The sequence below is a fragment of the Nelumbo lutea genome, chromosome 4 (genome assembly GCF_056320005.1).
Source record: "Nelumbo lutea isolate HS-2025 chromosome 4, American lotus-T2T, whole genome shotgun sequence".
Lineage (NCBI taxonomy): Eukaryota > Viridiplantae > Streptophyta > Magnoliopsida > Proteales > Nelumbonaceae > Nelumbo > Nelumbo lutea.
Genome location: NC_142687.1, coordinates 64,598,873 through 64,620,897, shown reverse-complemented (window position 1 = coordinate 64,620,897; position 22,025 = coordinate 64,598,873). Strand labels below are relative to the sequence as shown.

Below are 22,025 nucleotides of genomic sequence, written 5' to 3'. Positions count from 1 at the left end.
CCGGGTCTAAGCATCATATGCCAAAAGTACAGGGTAGTACCCTGTAATTTTGTTAAATAGTGTATGCCCTTAGCTCCAATAAGATTGATGTACATTATGACATTTATTGTAAATGAATAAAATACATATTTGATTTATGTTATTGTGGTGTGTTTCTGTGTAATACCCTTAAACTGGACACATAATGAGATTTGTGTTAGTTTAGAATATTCACAGTCGTTGGATAAGTCTGGGGAGATTTATCCTGTTAAGGCTGACACTAGTGTACCACTAAGTGTTGGGGTGGCCTGTCTCAACCGCTAGGGTGAGACCCAAGGTACATGCAGTGTAGGTTTACTTGAAACCCTGAACCGGACCAAATTTCCAGTAATTCCCTGGACCTTGGTGATTAGTGGGCAAAACTGGAAAGCTACACCTGACCCCTAGACTTGATTATGATACTATACTAGGTGTCAGATTGGGCTGTCTTTGATATGGCAATCAGTGAGATCCTTAGCGGGGGTCAAAACCTAGGTATGTTGGGATAGTTCGATAATTCATCTGAGTGGGTGATCATAGTGATAGGATCAACCCCTTTGTCAGACAGAGGTAATGATCGAGGATGCACTTTCTTTGATGGAAACCAAGACGATTTCAATCGTTGAAATTTGTTTTGCAAAATATAGTTTATATACGAATATAAATATATTATGGTTTCAAAATATTTGCAAGAGGTTTTAATTCCCGGGATCCATGTGAGTAGAGAGTGCATCATTGTTCCTTGCAGGCTTGGAAGAGGTCCTCTCTTGTCGGGCAGTGTATGATCATTATGGGCTGAGAGGTTAAGTGTAAGGCCATTTGGTGTAAGTGTTGGGCCCATTAGGAGTCCATGTGATGGGCTCAAGGGGTGCACTATCCATAACAGTGTATTCGGCCAGGCCTTGTAATAGAGGTTGGGCTGAACCTATTTGGCTGATGTGTAGATCAATGTTTGGGTCCCACATCATACAAAGAAGCCCAACTGGGCAACAGTTTGGAAGCATACTGAGCAGTAAGACTTCATGGGCCTAAAGCCCATTTCGAATTGGGCTGATTTGATCAGTTAAATAAAGGGGCGGATTTGAGATTAGATTAGCAGATAGGATAGGGTCTTACCCTATCCACTCAGAGAGTCCAAATCTGAGTACAGATTCAGATCTGGAAACCTCCTAATAAGATTAGTAGATGGTTGATATAATCTGCAGATAAGATAAGGGTCTGTCCTTATCACTTATAGGGAATTCAGATCCAAATATGATTTGGATCAGCAACTCTTAATGGGATTAGGAGCTGATCCCTTTAAGGTTATAAAAGGAGGAGGGGCGACAGCCTATTAGAAGATCACATTCTCAATTTCAGAGCAAGAGTTACAGAAGGGAGAACATAGCATACAGTAAGACTATGCTATTTTCTCCTTGCCGCCTCCTCCCTGTCGCCGCCATAACTGCCAGTTCGATCTCTTCTTCAAGCAGGAGCGATCAAGATTATATCTTGATATCAACCTTTGGTAAAAGTTGATTTGAAGTTGTGCTCACAGTCTCTAGCGAATTCTTGCAAAGGATTCGGTTCGTTGGATGAATACTGTTGATTCTACTCCAACATTCACTGTGTCATCTTCAGTGGGAGCAGTCTTTGGAGTTTTTTTTGGGCGTGAATACCTTTATTGGGAGATACTATTTCTCCGTATTAGGTATATCCCTCCCCTGCTTCTGGTTTAAGATCTGATTCGATTTAGGGTTCAAAATTGATCATTGAAAATGTAGATTTTTTAAAACAGAGAATGCGATTCCCATATAAGGAGAGAGTAAATTTTTGAAATTTCATCTAACCATTTTATAGGGTTCGGCCATCATGAATCTCTCAATCTTCAAATTTACCATAAATTTCGCCTAACCTTCTTATAGGCCAGCCCATGGCTCAGGTTCACACGCAACGAGGCCCTATGAATTGCTATATCCCAGCCGCTGGCCCAAACAAGGTGACAGAATCGACAGATAGTCAGGAGCCGCCCATCTCGAATCCGAAGGGCCCTATTGCATCAGTCCGCATGTCCAAATGCCACTATTTCCGTTATCCAGTTGCAGATATCCCCTATCCTCTGTGTGCCATAGCCATAGCCTTGCCATGTAAAGACCAAAACCAACTTCAGTTTTCCTGTTCTGTACCTATTATGGATCTCCGAATCGCCACCAACCGGCACCCCTTCTGCATTTCAACGTGCCGGAAACCCCATGGTTTCCGTCAGTTTTGCCGTATTAGTCCGACCAAAAGCCATCGAGTCTCCACGAAAGCTGAACTTCAAACTCCCGCCGAAGTCTCTGACCTTCCGGGCGGTTACACTTCGCCGTCGTCGGTTCCAGTCCACAAAGTAACAGTACACGACAGACAGCGAGGAGTCTCTCACGAGTTCCTCGTTCCTGAGGTACCACGAGCCCCCTCGTTTCTTCACTTATAAAGAAACACGGTCTTACCGTTATCACAGCTGGAGAATTTTCTGGTTCATTTTCTTGTCTGGGTTTTGTTCTCTCATGACCATTTTTTAACGGGTTCATCTTAATGCATAGTGTTTACATATTGTATCCAGTACATAAAGTAATTAAATTATGTGGACTGCTTGATCCAATTTCGCAGGACCAGTATATATTGCATACAGCTGAAGCTCAGAACATAACTCTGCCATTTGCTTGCAGGCACGGTATTGTCCCATATTCCTCAAAATGTCCATTATCTTCTGTTCACATTCTTCTTTCTTTTTTGTTTATTTTTATTAGTTAGAAGGGAAGCACATTACACAACAATTGTTACAATTGAGGCATCTCTATTAAAATTTGTTAGATTATTTTGATACTCCTCTCATCAATCTTTTGTTTTTTTTTTTGGTCTTGATTACTTAAAAGAAAATCACATTCAAGAACCCTAGCTATAATTTCAGCATCTCATATTGAGTTCTAATTCAAAAACCAACTAGTTACTACACTCTAGAAGCTGTTAGAATATTTTGGTAATCCTCTTTCATGTTCTTTTTTTCTTTTCTTTAATTTGTTGAAGTGGAACCACTTTTTAAGAAGAAATTAAAATCTTATCATCTCGTTACAAATTTTAAATCAAAACCCATTTCACTCTAGAAGTTTGTGTGGTTATCAGTATTCTGGTGTGGTTTGCAATGTATCAAATTATTAACTTAATACCTTACCCTTTTTCTGTTCCAGTGACAGTGACTGAAATGTTGGAGAAAAAAGGAAGAGATCATATTGAATAGACCCGATGATGAAAAAATGTATCGCTTTTGTGGAGTGAGTAAGATTTCCATGCCAAAGAGAGAGGTGGTTTGGGGTTTTTCTTTGAGTTCAATTTGGTCAATGAATAAAGCATACTCAGAAAATGGTTATGCTGTTTTAGGAACGAGGTGCACATAGGACTCTTGGACATGACTGGGAAGAAAGACCAAAACATTAATGTTCTACTATTTGTTCTGCAACGCTTGAGCATTCTTTGGGCTTCCAAAAAAAGATATCCTCATTTCAATTGGGTTCAGGAACCAAGTACAGTTTTGTGAGGCCAAGTGGCATGGTTGAAAAACTATTAGTGAAGCATTTGCTTCTAGATCTGTTGATTTTTGATAAAGGAGCATCAGTTAAAATTTGCTACAAGATGCTTTCCAATGAGGTAGCATGGGGTCCTTATTTCAGAATTCAGACAAATGGCAATGATTGGAAAACAGACTTAATGGTTAAAGGCTGCATAGATTTAACAGTGTAGTTTCCTTTTTGAGTGGGAAGTTTAGAAAATGGAACCCAGATTTGAATAGCTTTTTTTTTTTTTTTTTTTTAATTGAGGTATAATTACTCCTCTCTGCTGGATGGGGATAATGTGAATAATGTTCCATGGTGTTGGATTTTGTCTGCACATATTTTTCCCTATGATACCTGGATACCTGTCCATCCCTAGAACACTGTTTTTGAATACACTAAATACATATGACACTGGATACTGCATGGATTCTTCTACATATACTCAATAGCATTGCGACTTTAAAAATATAAATGGTGTTTTAAAATCATAATATAAAATATCTTTATATGTTTGAAATTTAGTTAAATTTGGCAAGGCTTAAGTTTTGAAAAATGAAGTAGCTGAACTGAATGATTTATTGATTTGTCTTTTAGTTGATAAAATAATGAAGTAATAGAATACTTTTTTTTTTAATCAGCAAAAGACTTTTATTAATAACAGAGAACTATTGAATTACAATAGATATAGGTTGCAATAATGCTTTAACCCAATCTATAACCCTGTCTACAGACACATACAAAACAGTTATAGTTCAGCCCAGTACAAGGTAGGTCTATTTGCCCCCTGTTTAGCTAGGGTATCCGCCAACCCATTTGCAGTCCTTCTAACCCAAGCAAAGTGAGAGTTAAACCTCCTTGCAATTGTGTCAATTTCTCTGTAGATAAATTTGAGCTTCCAAGGTGCTGATGTGATGTGTTTAGCCCAAGAGATGACCAGTAGTGAGTCTCCTTCTATTTCTAATTCTGTTGTTCCAATCTACTCAGCCATCTTTAAGCCTTGAAGTAGAGCCAGAGATTCATCCTGTATTGAGTCACCAATACCTATTGGTCCTGAGAAGAGTGCCACAACTTCACCTAGATGATTTCTTATCACACCCTGGGAATCGACCAAATTTCAGATTCAACCACCAAGGAGTGCCAAGCAATAAGTCATTCAGTTCAGCTACATCAGTTGTTATCAAAAAGCCCCTCAGCTACATCAGTTGTTATCAAAAAGCCCCTCAGCTACATCAGTTATAAAATACCCATTTCTTGTATCCATGTCTGTGTTGATATCCATATCTAGGTATTGTAAATTCCTCCTAGGTGTACTTTATATGTGTGTCTCTCCTGAACAAATTTAGCATCTGATCATCTTATATTGAGAGGTGGGATGTAAGAAATTTATGTGCACAATTGCCATCGAAGCGCAAACTAGTGGAACCAACTAGTCACTGAGGTCCTTACTAACTACATCAATCAATAACAGTTGGTTGATATCCATGATGTGGTTTCCTAGGACAACCAAGCATGAATCAAGTTGACTAATGACCAATCAATATAATTAGTCAACCTAGTCAATCAAACACTTATTTTAGTTTTTAATTGTTTGTTTTATTTATAATTATTTAAAATCTATCATATATAATATTTATTCCTTTATTTTCATGTATGCATGCTAAACATTTGTGTAGCATGTAGTCAGGTGGTGGTATATGAAATAGGAACAAGGCATAAAATAAAAGAATAGTGGAGGATTCCTTCTAATTGCCTTCTTCCAATTATTTTGTGCTGGTATGGAGTTGCCACAAACAAAGAAACCATATGAAATAGTCAAGGTTGCACTCATTTTTCTTTTTTTTTGAGAAAGGTCATATATTGTATTAACTGAAGAACAAAACAAAATAAACATGCATGATCCAGTGAGTTTCTGTACATCAAGGTTGCACTCATTCTTTGAAAAATGAAGATTACCACTTCCAGTCTCAGCCTACCCAGCCTTCCTTCTTACTTTTGCAAAGCGAAGAGTGGACATCATATGATTTTTGTCATTCTTTTATTGCATATTTGAAGTTTATATTCACCAATATTTAAGATTACATCAATATCTTAAATTTAGAATGCCTTTTTGTTCATTGCGTCACCAACAACTAGTCATTGCCTCATGTTGTTGACAACACTGATGTGCACTTGTGAAGTTCTGCTAGACTTAGTCTCACATCTTCTACATAATGAGTTCTCAGCAGGATGAGGAATCATTTCATCGAAATGTTTGGAAGGGAATGGATGGCCTAGGGCTCTTTCTCTTGCTTTGTTATTTTGGCTGAAACTGAGAAGCGAACACTTGGAATTGGAGATCAAGAGATAACTCAATATGGCCTTTTTTGGTACCTTGGTTCAATAATTCATAACAGGGGAGAGATTGAGGAGAATTTCGCCTATAGAATTAGAATAGGATGGGCAAAATGGAGGGATACATCTAGAATCTTATGTGATGAGCAAATACCACTTTGATTAAAAGGAAAATTCTATAAATCAGTTGTAAGGCTACTATATTGTATGGAGCAAAGTGTTGGGCAGTCAAGAAACAACATGTCCAGAAAATGAGTCTGGAAGAAATGCATATGCTTATATGGATGAGTGGAAAAACTAGAAGGGATAGGAGTAGAAATAAATTCATTTGTAGGAACTCAGGAGTAGCTCCAATAGGTGATAAAGAAAGAAGATTAAGATGGTTTGGTCATGTGTGGAGAAGACCATCAACAACACCCATAAGAAGTGATTTCTTACAAGTTGTAGGGGCTAGAAGGGCAAGGGGTAGACCAAAAAAGACATGGGTAGAAGTACTAAGAAATGATTTAAGCACCAGTAATTTAACAATGGATATGGCATTAAATATAACAGATTGGCAAAACAAGATTTATGTAGCTGACCCCATATAGTTGGAATAAGGTTTGGATGATGATAATGATATTTTTTAGGAAGCAGAATAAGGGCCATGGCACATACTGCAACGGCTAGCCAGTGTGAAAGACTGAATTCTACAGCAACTCGAGATCCAGATGAAGGCTCAAGCCAAGGGAGTAGTCGGAAGCAGGTGGGAAATCCATATTGCAAGACTAAGCCGGATTTCCCCTCTTCTCTGGTGATGATCCAACCTCATAGATTTTCAGAGTAGAACGATTCTTTGCATATAATGGGATTCTGGGCCAACAGAGGGTTGCAGTGGCTTCAGTTCATATGGAGGGGGAAGTGATACTCATCTCACTTGGTCCGATTTTTCCGAAGCCCTATGTGCCTGATTTGGGCCATCGAGCTATGATGATTTTGATGAAGCCCTTTCGAAGCTTAGACAGACTGGCTCTGTTCAGGAGTACTAGAACAAGTTCGAGAATCTGGCTTCTCGAGTTTTTGGGTGGCTTGAGAAGGCATTGGTAGGATGCTTTGTTGGAGGTCTCCAGGAAGACATCTGGATCAAAGTGAAAGCTCTTCAACCGACGACTGTTATTGTTGCAGCTAGCTTGGCATGCCTCCATGAGGAATGGTTGAATAGGATGAAGAGGATGCATCGAAACCCAAACTCTATCATCAAAACATCTCCGCCTTGCCCTCCGCTGCCCTTGAAGAAGCTTAGTTGGACAGAGCTGCAATCTTGTAGAGAATGAGGCCTCTGCTATAACTGTGACTTGAAATTTTCCTTGGGTCACAGATGCAAGAAGCAGCAACTATTCTTACTTTGGATGGAGGACAATGATGAGGATTCAGATCAAGAGCCGTCGGAATATGTTGAGATAGAGGAACAGGATGAAGCTCCGGAAATATCCCTTCATGCTTTAATAGGCTGGCTAACACCAAGAACAGTGAGGGTGGAAGGTAAGCTCAAGAGCCGCTCTATTTCCATTCTAATAGATAGTGGTAGTACTTTGAATTTCATTATCAAATTGTTGGCTCGGCAATTGGGGCTTCTGGTTCAGCCCATTGTGCCATTTCTGGTGCATGTGGCCAATGGGAATTACTTGAGCTGTAATGGGATTTGCAATGGGGTTGACCTTATGATACAAGGGAATTAGCTTAAGGTGGATCTCCATCCTTTAGAATTTTGGGGAACCGGCATAGTTCTCGGTATATAGTGGCTGAGTAATTTGGGATCGGTCATCCATGATTGGGCTAGGTTATCCACGCACTTCACTCAAAATGGGCAGATATGTTGTGTGGGTCACCCAACTCCCCCAAAACATGAGTTAAACTAGTCTAGCATGAAATACTGTCAATACATGGGCCTGCCGGTGCTGATGTATATGGGCCCATATTGGGAGGGGGTTGTGCTTCTTGGATCCGAGACTCAACTGCCTAGCTCCCAATTAGAAGGGGACCTCAAACGGCTCTTCGAGGAGTATCATGACATTTTGAAGAGTCTATGACCCTTCCCCACTACAAATATACCAGGGGCACCCCATTGTACTGGGAGCACCCCAACAAATGTATGCCCCTACAGATACCCTCATTTTCAAAAGATAGAGATTGGACATGCTATATATACAAGAACTCCTAGAAGAAGGGTGGATTCAGCCCGGTCCAAGCTCGTATTCTGCTCCCGCCCTCCTTGTTAAGAAAGATGGAACCTAGAGATTTTGTGTTGACTACAGGGCTCTCAACTGTATTATTAAAGACCGCTTCCCCATTCTGGTGATTGATGAATTGTGGGGAGCTGAAGTGTTCTCAAAACTTGACTACGATTTGGGTATCATCAGATCAGGGTGCACACCAAGGATATCGCTAAGGCCGCTTTCAGAACACATGACGGTTAGCATGAGTTTCTGGTTATGCCCTTTGGCTTGACCAATGCACCTTCAACCTTCCAAGCTATGATGAATGAGGTGTTCCGGCCATATCTAAGGCGATTCTTGTTAGTGTTCTTTGATAATATATTAATTTACAGCAAGGATTGGGCTTCACATCTCTCCCATCTATGTGCCACCTTTGAAACTCTACGTGGCCATAAGCTGTATGCCAAATCCTCAAAATGCACATTTGGACAGCCTGAAGTCCATGACCTAGACCACCTAGTAAGGGCAGGCACAGTGACAGGCATCCCAACCAAAACCCAAGATATGCTCAACTGGCCCAAGCCCAATTCTGTTTGGGGGCTTCATGATTTTCTTGCTTTAACCGTGTTAAAGTTCAGCCTGCCCTAGAAATCTGTTTTGTTTGTTAGCTGAAAAGTAAAGTAAACAACAAGAAGGAAGAGAGGAAAGAAGAAGGAAGAAAGAGGAAGGAGAAGAGAAAAGGTCTGGTTCGAAAATAGGAAAAAGTCAATCCTAGTTTCGGATAGACCTGTTATTATATTATTAATGTAATTAGAAAAGACATAAGTGCCCTTATTTAAGTAAGAGGCACTCAAACTAACATAATAGTACACATCAGCACTCTCAACAGGCACAAAGACTGAAATGCCCTTTCACTAACACTCCCCCTCAAGCTGGTGAGTATATATCATATAATCCCAACTTGTTACATATGTAGTCCACTCTCCCCCGACTCAAACCTTTTGTAAACAAGTCTACCCACTAATTTCCTGTATTAACATATGTAGTCTCTATCAATCCATTCAACACCTTCTCTTTCACAAAATGACAGTCAACTTCAATGTGTTTGGTTCTTTCATGAAACACCGGATTGGAAGAGATATGAACCGCTGCCTGATTGTCACAATAGAGCTTCATTGGAATACTGATGTCATATCCTATCTCCTGTAGAAGGTTCCTTAGCCACACTAATTCACAAGCAGTATGTGCCATGGCCCTATATTCTGCTTCTGCACTGCTTCTTGCCACAACTGTTTGCTTCTTACTTTTCCACGTTACCAGGTTACCCCCCAGGAAGGTGCAATAGCTTGTGGTAGACCGTCTATCAGACATAGAACCTACCCAATTAGTATCGGTGTATCTTTCTACTTCCAGTTTTCCGCCACTTTTGTACAGCAAACCACGACTAGGAGCTCCTTTCAAGTACCTCACAATCCTTAGCATTGCATTCCAATGTGGGACCAAAGGTTTCTGCATGAATTAACTCACCACACTAACCGCAAATGAAATATCTGGCCGAATAATGGTTAGGTAGTTTAGTTTGCCCACAAGACGTCGGTATCTGCCAGGGTCTTCAAATACTTCACCTATATCACTGCTCAGCCTCGTATTTGTTTCCATAGGTGTCTTAGTCGGTTTAGTACCCAACAAACCTGTTTCTTCCAGTAAATCAAGCACATATTTCCTCCGACACAAATTAATGCCATGCTTAGATTTTGCTACCTCTATGCCCAAAAAGTATTTCAATTTTCCAAGTCCTTTGTCTGAAAGTGTTCTTGTAGGAATGCCTTCAATCAGTCAATGCCCATTTTATCATTCCCAGTCACAGTGATAACATCTACATACACCACCAATAGTATTTTACCTGCCGGAGAGTCATGACTGAAGACAGAGTGATCAACTTGGCACTGCTTCATACCAAACTTCTTGACCACCTCACTGAACCTACCAAACCATGCTCGAGGGGACTGTTTAAGTCCATATATAGCCTTCTTAAGTTTGCATACCTTACCATCCTCCCCCTAAGCAACTAACCCTGGTGGTTGCTCCATGTAGACCTCCTCGAGCAAATCACCATGCAAAAAGGCATTTTTGATATCTAGTTGATGTAGAGGCCAATCATACATAGCTGCAAGGGAGATGACAACACGAACTGACCCTATCTTAGCAACCGGGGAGGATGTCTCTGTGTAGTCAATGCCATAGGTTTGGGACTACCCTTTTGCAACCAGCCGCGCCTTCAGGCGCTTAACACGACCATCTGGCAAGTACTTAACGGTATACACCCGCTTACAACCGACAGCCTGCTTCCTAGGAGGAAGAGCGGTGAGGTCCCAAGTGTGGTTATGATGGAGGGCAGAGAGCTCTTCTTCCATAGCATGACACCACTTTGGAGAGGTAAGGGCTTCCTGGACATCCTTAGGAACAACCACTGAGGATAACAAGGAGATGAACTGGCGATGGGAGGCGGAGAGGTGAGTAAGGGAAACAAAATTGGAAATAGGGTGAAGGATGCAGGTGCGTTTGCCTTTCCGTAAGGCAATAGGAAGATCAAAGTTGGAGGCTGGTGTCGGATCTGGAGCCGGGTCTGTCGACGGTGATGAAGCCAGAGGAGGCGCAACCGGTACACGTGGGCGATGTGTATACACGTGACGGATGGGTGGACAATCAACGGACGGTGGCACCGGAGGCAAGGACGTAGGCATGGTTGGAACCAGAGGAGGAGGATTAGCCACAGGAAGGGGAAGAGGAGGAGGTGATGTGGAGGAAGCAGCATCACCAGACCCCACGAAGAATGGAGTAGACTCGAAGAAAGTAACATCAGCACATACCAAAGAACAACGAGAATTGGGATGGTAACACTTGTACCCTTTCTGAGTCCAGGAATAGCCAAGGAAGACACACTTAAGGGATCGTGCATCTAACTTGTCATTCCCGGGACCCAGATTATGGACGAAACAGACACACCCAAATACCCGAGGAGGAAGCGAAAATAGAGATGTGTGGGGGAACAAGACACTAAAAGGAAAACGACCATCAAGAATAGACGTGGGCATCCGATTAATTAAGAAACAAGAGGTGAGCATTGCATCACTCTAAAAGGGTTTGGGAACATTCATGTGGTACATGAGTGAGCGTGCCGTTTCTACAAGATGTCGGTTCTTTCTCTCAGCAACCCCATTTTGTTGCGGGGTGTAGGTACATGAAGTTTGGTGTATAATGCCATGTTGGGCCAAGTATTCTTGAAAAGATGAAGATAAGTATTTACGGCCATTATTAGAACGGAAAATTTTGATGTGAACGCCAAATTGATTGCGGATCTCAGCATAAAATTTATGGAATATGGCAAATAATTCACTTCTTTCTTTCATTAAATAGAGCCACGTCATTCTTGAAAAGTCATCAACAAAAATAACAAAATATCTGTGTCCATTATATGACATCACTTTATAAGGACCCCAAACATCTGAATGAATTAAAGAAAAAGGACTCGACACACGGTTATCAACCCTAGAACTAAAAGGAACACGATGGGACCAAGGACTTAAGCACTTTCAGCGAAGGATGACCAAATCTACAATGCCACTGGAGATGAGAAATAGAGAACTGAAGGGCCGTTGACGTTCTTCCACTACAGTCCATTGGCTTCATGCCCTCCACCAATCTTCATCCCCGTCTTGAGATCCTAGAAAACACACATAGAGGGGTAAAATGTAACGGTGCAATTAAGGGACGTGGTCAGCTTACTAACAGACATAAGATTAAATGGAAGCTTAGGTACATATAAAACAGAGGATAGGGACACAGGGTCTAGGTCAACATTACCAACACCACGAATAGATGATGTGGAGCCATTAGCAAGGGTAACAGATTGTGATGTTGAGCAATGAGTGAGAGATGAAAACACACTTGGAGTTCCCGTCATGTGATCGGAGGCTCCATAGTCAATAATCCAGGGGTTTGGTGTGGATGCCAAACAAGCCATACCTGAGTGTGCAAAGGTAGTTGTGTTCTGTTGTGACGTGGATTGAACAAACCTTTCATACTCATCACGAGGAACACTCATCATCTCCTTGCTTGGACCATCTAGAGAGGTAGAAGGCATCTGGTCAGCTGACCGGTTCTCCTGTCTAAAGCTGGAACTGGTGTCAATAGTCATGGCATGGTTGGCCCACGTCGAGGGTGGACCATGTAAGTCATAGCAGTAGTTAATAGTATGTCCATCCAAGCCACAATGAGTACACCTCCGTGGACCCGAGCCACGTCCTCTACCACGAGCTCCCCTTGAATCTTTGCCTCCAGTACGACCACCACCACCATGGATGTGTAGATCCACCACTACCACTCCGGCCATACACTGGACCACTACTGCCACCACAGCCAGGCTAGGCTCCTCGAGCCCCACTTCTGCCACCTCGTCCTCGCGACACTGCAAATGCTGATTTATCTGAGATATTAGAGTTTTCCATAGATCCAATGAAAGTCCTCCGAAGACGAGCAAACACCTCCTCTAAAGATGGAAGGGCAAATCCTCCTAGTATCTGGGCTCGTACTGGTTCATACTCAGACTTTAGTCCCACCAGAAACCGAGTCACATCAAGCTGCTCTCTCTGTTGCTGTTGAACCTTGACATCAGAAGTGAGAGGGTGATAGACATTTATCTCATTACGGATATTTCTCATACTGGCATAATACCCCTCAAGGCTCTGTTTTCCCTGTTGCAGATTGAAGTATTCCTGATACAGTTGATATACCCTAGTTGTATTATCCTGACCAGAATACAATTTCTTAGCATGATCCCACACCTCTTTGGCTGTGTCAAGAAACATGAAGTTCATATTGATTCTGGGTTCCTAGTCTTCATACTCCTGAGAACTAGTGGGGGGTTTCTCCTCTCTTATGTGCTTTACCTTTTTCTTCGCCTTCAGAAAAACCTCTACAGACTTGGCCCAAGGGATATAATTCTCTCCATTCAGTTTAATGGAGGTCATTTGGACATTCAGGTAGTCAGTAGATATCATCACACTAGGTTTACTATCACTGTTATCTGCCATTGCCGAATTCCCTTATCACTGAATCTTGAGCACTACACACTGCACACTGCACACAGACACTTCACCGAAATCTGCACACTGATTTCAGCAATAACAAAGGCTGAAAGCCGTACTTGTAACACCACAAATCCTACGCTACAGCTATCGGAAGTTTCACCATTAAGTAAACACTACTTCCCTTCGAATCACACACAAACCAGCATTAACCCTAGCATACTGCAATCTGAAAACCCATCATACGATCTGTACCACACCTCTCATGTGTTCCATAACAGAAAATATGCATAAAAAAAACTCCTTACCTCATCGCCTGAAGGCCGACCACATGAAGGAATGAAACACCACTGCACCACACGCACCAGACCTACATGAATTAGGGGAGGGCTTAGAAACCACAACAACCAATCACCAACGATACCACCGGAAGCATAGAAACCTCCAAGGGAAGAGGGCGATCACTCCTTTTCAGCCCTTTTCCCAGTCTCCAACCAACGACTAAGAAATCCAAGAGAAACCCTAGTTTGAATGCACAAAAAACAGAATTCTAGCAGGTCTGATTTGCTTAATGTTGCTCTGATACCATGTTAAAGTTCGGCCTGCCCTAGAAGTCTGTTTTGTTTGTTAGCTGAAAAGTAAAGTAAACAGCAAGAAGGAAGAGAGGAAAGAAGAAGGAAGAAAGAGGAAGGAGAAGAGAAAAGGTCTGATTCGAAAATAGGAAAAAGTCAACCCTAGTTTCGGCCAGACCTGTTATTATATTATTAATGTAATTGGAAAAGATATAAGTGCCCTTATTTAAGTAAGAGGCATTCGAACTAACATAATAGTACACATCAGCGCTCTCAACAGGTACAAAGACTGAAATACCCCTTCACTAACAAACCGGTTATTACCGATGTTCCATCAAGGGCTACAGGTCCATTGCATCTCCACTGACACAACTCTTGAAGAAGGGGGCTTTCTCTTGGGATGACAGTGCTGAATGGACTTTTGGGGCCCTAAAACAGGTCGTGGCCAATCCTCCCACTCTTGCCTTGCCGGATTTCTTCCAAGAGTTCACTATTGAATGTGACACATCTAGGGTTGGCAATGGAGCGCTTGCATAAAACGGACACCCCATTGCTTTCTTCAGCAAGGCTTTATCTTCACAGGCCCAATCTAAATCTACTTATGAAAAGGAGATAATGGCGTTGGTCTTATCTGTACAAAAATGGCATCCGTATTTGCTGGGCCACCCATTCATTATGAAAACTGATCACCAAAGTCTGAAATACATGTTAGAGCAGCCAGTTCATGGGCCTACACTGCAGAAATGGTTTTACAAGCTCTTGGGCTTTGATTATCGTGTTGAATATAAACCATGTGCTTCAAATAAAGTACAGCAAGGCTTTATCTTCACAGGCCCAATCTAAATCTACTTATGAAAAGGAGATAATGGCGTTGGTCTTATCTGTACAAAAATGGCATCCGTATTTGCTGGGCCACCCATTCATTATGAAAACTGATCACCAAAGTCTGAAATACATGTTAGAGCAGCCAGTTCATGGGCCTACACAGCAGAAATGGTTTTACAAGCTCTTGGGCTTTGATTATCGTGTTGAATATAAACCATGTGCTTCAAATAAAGTACAGATGGGCTATCCCAGTCCCATGAGCTCTGACAGAATCAAGGCTTGTCTATGCCCTCTGGGCCCAACTCAAGGAGGCAGCACAACAAGATGAAAGTCTGGCCCGTATCAGAGCTCAGTTGGCGAAAGATTTGATTGCTAAATTGGGTTTCCCCCTTTAGAACTCTGATCTTTTCTACAAAGGACGACTGGTATTACGTTCCTCATCTCCCTTACTCAACTCATTCAACTTTTTCATGAATCTGCTTTAGGTGGTCATTCTGGAATTTTACGGACCTACAAGCGCCTGGCCTCACACTACTATTGGACTGGAATGAAGAAGATGGTCCAAGACTGGGTTGCCCATTGCACTATTTACCAACAGTATAAGTATGATAATCAATCCCTGGCGTGACTTTTCCAGCCCTTACCCATTCCAGACAAGGTTTGGGATAAAGTTAGCATGGATTTCATAATGGGACTACCTACATCTGCTGGCAAGTCTGTCATCATGGTGATGGTGGACCAACTTACCAAATACAGCCACTTTTTGGCCCTCTCCCACCCCTTTACTGCTGCCCAACTAGCATGGGTCTTCATACGAGAGGTTACATGCCTACATGGAACACCAAAGTCCATATTATCAGACCAGGACCCTACATTTATGAGTGGGTTCTGGACAGAATACTTCAAGGTCCAAGGTACCAAGCTGTTACACTCCACCAGTTAGCACACTTAAACTGACGGCCAGACGGAACTAATAAACCAGTGTCTAGAAACTTATCAGTGGTGCTTTGTAGCGGAAAAGCCCAAATAGTGGGCCCGTTGGCTTCCCTGGGCTGAATTTTGGTGTAACTCCTCTTACCATGCTTCCACAAGCATGTCCCCATTCCGTGCTCTCTTGCTCTCTATGGAAGAGAACCCCTTCCATTTTGCCTTAGAAAAAGGGATCCACGTTGGTGGCTGAAGTGGATGCCCAACAGACCCAGCAGGATGAGGTCCTTAAATCTCTCAAAGATCATCTCCTAAGATCCCAGATATTGATGAAAACCCATTATGATAAACAACCTTATCGCCAGAATTCCTTAGCAAGAAGGGCTTGGAGAAAGTTCTCCCCCAGGTATTTCTGCCCTTTTTGCATTATTGAGAAGATAGGAGCTGTACACCCTGTTTTACACCCTGTTTTCCACATTTCACTGTTAAAAAAGGGCATTCCACTGGTAATTACATCAATCCCAGCTCTCCCTGAATTCACCGAGGAAGGCTCACCTCTGGTTGAGCCCCACAAAATACTTGATCAGTGTTGGGTACGTTCAGGCAACACCTTGATCAGAGAAGTGTTAGTGCAGTGGACCCATTTACCAGCGGAGGAAGCCACTTGGTAGATCTACACCACTCTTGGGCAGCAGTTCCCCAACATAAACCTTGAGGACAAGGTTATTTCTGAGGAGGGGGGAATTGATAAGGCCCAGCCAGCCCAGGAGACCCAGGTGCGCCACTTCACTAGCCCCAAGCCAATGGTGGTCCAAAGCCCAAAGCCACCTCTCAAGCATGTCTACATTAGGAGGTCACGACAGATCGGTTAGTTACGGTATTAATGATTACACCTGATTTTCCCCCATGTGCCTTCAATGTAAGTGCCTTTTAAATATAAGACTGAATAATGGAATGAGCAGATTCAGTTTCTCAAAACTCTCTCTCTCTCTCTCTCTCTCTCGTTTCTAGGAGGCAGGGCTCCCTCGAAGCAGCCCCTGTGGTGAGCAGTTCTCACCAGAGAATATAGATTAGCTCTTGACTTTAAAGAACCATGTGTAGCCTTTTATCTTTGACGTAACTTTATATTCACTTTTCTTTTCATGTCCATGACCTTGCTTCTAAGCCCATGTATGGAACTTAACACTGAAGATAATTGTTTTACCATCATTTGTTGAACAGGACCCAATTTGAATAAAGAAGGAAAAGTCTTTTTTTTTTTTTTCTGGGAAATGATCCTTTTCTTGTGATGTACAACTTTAGTTCATACGAAGTGGCAAATTACAGCATGATTTTCTTATGTGATAGTGTTGAGTCTATGGAATCCCATTTTATGTAAAGATAAAAATAGAAAAGTTAAAAAGTTGTCTTACTATTTCAGTGTTGTGGTATGTAAATGATCTAGATCAACCCAATGATGTTGGCCCAGAACTTTTACCTGAAACATAAATCAGATTCAAAATAGATAGACCATATCTGAACAAACCTGTATTATTTATTATTTTTAATTGATAAAAGACGAATGCTTTATTAATAATGAAGATGAGAAAGGAGATATAATAAGAAGACAAAGATAAATAATCTGGAATCAGCACCTAGGTGTCTCTAAGTGTCAGCACCTGTTAGCTTCTTGAGGGACTCAAGACCATCAAGATAGTCAAGTGCATTAGCATAAATCCAAGAACAAGCAAAATTTGAGGTAAGAGTGAGCCTTATTGGACTTCAAATCATAATACAACTCTAAAACTTCCTAAACCAATTTAATAACTTCTCTTTCAATGAAAAAATAATAATAATAACTTCTAAGATTAAACTTATTCAGAAAGTGAAAACAATCCTAATCTAGACATAATAAAGACTGAATACATATAGACTCTTTTATTTACTTTCCTAAGTCAATCTTAACTCTAATTAAAAACTCTCATTGGCTTAGGAATTTTATTTTAGTTCTTTTTTGCAAGTTTTTTTCAAGTCAAGTAGCAGTCTAAGTTGTTCCAAGATCTGTAAGTTAGAGTTGAGTTTGACTCAGGATTTTTGGATATTTGTCATATGAGTTGTCTTCGGATATGAAATTTTTATACTTGCTTCTATTTATTCCTTCACCTTTTTTTTTTCTGTTTTGTTTCTGATCGGGATACTAATGCAGTGTGAGTCTGCTTGTCTTGGATGATAAAATGGCCTTGCCAATTTGATCAGTTAAATAATTACTAACAAAAAATATCATTTAACAGGTTGTTGTACCAGCTGTGCTGTTCGAATAAAATCTGGACAAATAAAACAGCCTGAGGCCCTTGGAATATCTGCTGAGCTAAAATCAAAGGTTTTTACAGTTCACCTTGTCTTGATGTTTATGAGACCTGGGTGTATACTTAAATTCAAGGAGCTGGAGGCTTCAGTGCTGGATATAGTTCTTGATATTCACATTGCATTTTGCAATGAGCTGTTTGATTTTTTTCCTTTTTATGCATCATATATAGAGGTCTAAACTTGACATTTAACAAGAATTACCACTCTGGCATTTTTCTTGTCCACTGATTACTTTTGTACCTTTTTCCCATATTGACTTTTGACAGTATTTTACATTTGTGTGTTTCTTAACAATAAAAGGATAATATTTTTACATTTAACAAGAATTACCACTCTGGCATTTTTCTTGTCCACTGATTACTTTTGTACCTTTTTCCTGTCTTGACTTTTGACAGTATTTTACATTTATGTGTTTCTTAACTATAAAAGGATAATATTCTTACATGTTACCTCTTAGTTCTACTTGTGGGTTTTCTCAAGATGAATGGAACTCTAGAGTATTTCCTGTTCCATTTGTTATTTTACTTGTTTATATATATATATATATATGTATATATATATATTTGGTATTCTATGTATATATATTTTTAAGATTGCAGTACTGATAGTTTGCCTATAATTTTCATACTAACCTAGTTGGAATTTGGAAATGCTATTTGCTCTTGGTGTTGGCAATGGTGATGGTTGGGTTCCAGTACATTTTCTTGGAGGAAATTTTGAATGTCAAAATAATTGAGGCAGCATGATAACATAATAGGATGTCGGCATCATGCTCATTTCATATTGTGCTCTCTTGTTCTTAACTGTATTGGCACAAATATACATGTTATTGTTTTGAAGTCAATGTCCCTTTTATGCATATATTCTATTTTGGCAAAAAGAAAAAAAAGAAATCTTTTCCGACCAAAATCTTCTACTGTCTTTCTTCTGTCTATTCTCTAGTTGCTTGAGTTCGTTAATGGTCATTGTACTAGGAACCCTTCCCATCAAATGCCTATATTCTGGCAGTGTTGGTTGGCTTCTTGCTGTTAGAATTGGGCATTGGCTTCTGAACAAAATATGAATTGGAGGAATCTACAAAGGCTTTAGTTGAGACAGCCAGAGCAGGATAAGATGATTAGTGCAATCTCAATGTTGCAGAAGACAGACCATAAATAAGCCTTCTTGAGTAAAGCTGTTGCATTGCTTACAGAAGTGACTTGGCTTTTGTGATGTTCTCATTACTCTTGGTGTCCATCTTTCCCTTTCCTTTTTCCCTTTTCTGGTGGAGGTCTTCCATTGCTTTCTTAGAAAATTAAGGGTGAAGACTGCAGAGGAAATGAAAGGAAGAAGATAAAGGAAAGAAAACCTTTCTCTCTTGACAATTCCTCTTTTCTTCAGTGATTGATACTGCTGTGCAGAGACGATGCAGAAAAATAGAAGGACTTTTTCTAGCATATTGGTACTTATAGACTTAAAATGAACCCTCTACTCATTATCATGATCATTATCATCGTCATCTAAGTTACCCTCCCTTGCCCCAACTATTTTCCCTATATTTGATTATTCTTAAATTGTTATTCATGTTGCTTGAATCAAGTCTTTAATTTCGACATGCTTTCCTGGTTGAACACAACCATGATTTCATTCTTTGCAAGGTTACAATTAAAAATAACATAAAATCAATCAAATTATTCACTTGAACTAGAAGGTGTGTATTGTATTTTTTTAAATTATACTATACAAATATGACCTGGAAAGATATACGAATTGAAAAATGAACTTAGCTTCAAAAACCAGATATAAAAGCACTGTATAACATTCAAACAGGATACCTGTACCCATGTCCATGTTAGGAAACTTAGAATCTAATCAGTTGATAGGAGGGGAGCTGGGATTGAGGGGAGGGTTCTACTGGAAGGCAATTCATGCAGTGATGTTGGGGCATATGGGAAGAATCCAATAGAAGAATTTTTGAAAGTAAAAGTACATCCTTGGATGATCTGAAAAGACATATCCTTTGTTAAACTCTTGTATGTTTTCAGCTAAAATGTTATCTGGAATCAGCTAAAGTGATCTGAACAAAAATCTTTAAGCCCTTCCCCCTAATTCTTCAGCCCTTTCTCTCCTTACCCCCTAGACCTCCCACTGCTTTCATCTTGCAGTTTGGTGGAACACTGAGAAACTGTGGTGAAGCTAAGGCTGGAATTGGGGGAGTTATCTTGAGTGCTGATGGATTTCTGGTTTGGATTTTTAGTAGTGCTGTCACTGCTAGGGATGTTTCTGAAGCTGAAGTGCAAGCCCTCCTTGAGGGTATCAGATTTGCTAAACATCTGCTCTCTGGTTTGCTGCTTGTGGAAAGGGATTGTAGAATAGTGATTGGTTGGGCAACAAATTTTGAGACAGGTCCTTGGAGGTTGGCTCGTTTCCTTCATGAGATTCATGATATTTCAACTTCCCTTGGCTGCTGCTTTAGATAGATTCCAAGAACTCTGAATGAAGTAGCTGACCATTTAGCTAATAATGGTCAGGAGAGAAACTTTTTTGTGTAGTGTTAACAGGTTAAATTTTTCTTGAGTGGGCTTTTGGCTTTTTGTATCAAATCCCTGCCCAGTGCCCCCCCCCCCCCCCCCCCCCCCCCCCTTTGTATATCCTCTCTTTTTTCTTGTTTCTGCTCTCTATCTTTTGGATATATTAGTAACCTTTTCTAAAAGAAATCTAGAATCTAATCCCTGTTTCTCCAATCCATGTCCAAGTTCCAGATTCTGTAGGAAATTTCTTTTGTATTTTGAACCTGAATTGGATTGTATAGGCTTCTTATGATGGTTGGTCTCAAATGGTTAACCTGCACTTCCACCAATCTATCTTCATTTCCTTTCCATCTTCAGGATTAATAGAATTTAGTTATGTGTAAATCTTTTGTACTGCAGGGTTATGCACTGCTCTGCGTGGGCTTCCCATCTTCTGATGTTGAAGTTGAAACCCAAGATGAGGATGAGGTAACATCCAAATAAAGGAACAACTCTTTTCAAAGAAAACATTAACAAGATTATTTGACATTTTTATTTGTATTGACCCATCTCTTGTTATTTGGAGTAATACAACATTGAATTCCTATTTTCTACAGGTATATTGGCTTCAATTTGGAAGATATTTTGCTCGAAGTACAATTGTAAGACCTGCAATATTTTACCTGACAATAAAGAAATGTTCTTGATTTGAATGAACAGCCTAACTTTTACCATTTCTCTTTCTTCAATCTGTGATGTTGCAGGAAAGGGATGATTATGCACTGGAGTTGGCCATGAGTGATGAATAAGTAATTTTGCCTAGTTAGATGTAAGGATCTCTGCAGTGTAGCAAGAAGAGTTGTTTCACATGTTCTATTCTCTTCTTGTATTCATTATAGGGAAGAGCAGATATTCCTGTTTTTCCGCCAGAGACCAACATGTGGAATCAATGCTGTTGTACTAGAATCTAATCGGTTACCCAAACACAACTCTCTTTTGTTAATAACTAAATCAAAAACTTGGAATGCACCATCTCTACATTGATCATTCATCTTTATTTTAGCTGCCATACTAGCATCTGGTGGAATTGATGCTGTTATACTAGAATCTAAATGGTTACCCAAACACAACTCTCTTTTGTTAATAACTAAATCATTATCTTGAAATGCACCATCTCTACATTGATCATTCATCTTTATTTTAGCTGCCATACTTGCATCCAGTGCAAGTGAACCTGATCTTCATACACAAGAGCCTTTGATCTAGTAATGAAAGAATGGTATTTTAAGCATTTTATATATGAACTAGATTACTTTATGAATTCCTGGATTAGTAATTTGAACACTTCATATTCAGCAAATTCCTAATGGGCTAGTCTGACAAGAGGAGCTTTGTGGTCTGACCCCAAAACCAACCCTCTTATTAATGAGGTTCATTGGGTCTGACCTTATAATACTTGAAAAGCCTTTTGCTTGGTGACTTGATGATAAACCTACAATATCTGTTGCTCTCTTCTCAAAGATCTAGTGGAGGCCATAAAGATAAAAGTTGCACACTGGGTGAAATCACTCAATCTCTTTCAAAATTTCTCAATTACTGGTACTGATCAAAAAAAAAAAAAAAACAAAATTTCTCAATTACTGAGATAGTGAGAGCATGGAAT

General features: G+C 40.3%; 1 protein-coding gene across 1 annotated transcript; it reads left to right on the top strand.

Moving 5' to 3' along the window:
• The first annotated feature begins 1,917 nt into the window (after positions 1-1,917).
• Positions 1,918-21,394, top strand: FDC2 (2Fe-2S ferredoxin-like superfamily protein). Its single transcript, XM_088983322.1, has 6 exons — positions 1,918-2,440; positions 2,650-2,713; positions 17,798-17,886; positions 20,783-20,851; positions 20,980-21,024; positions 21,127-21,394. Exons 1-6 carry the CDS (start codon positions 1,931-1,933, stop codon positions 21,169-21,171), a joined length of 822 nt encoding a protein of 273 aa, XP_088839448.1. The 5' UTR covers positions 1,918-1,930; the 3' UTR covers positions 21,172-21,394.
• Positions 21,395-22,025: the final 631 nt, after the last annotated feature.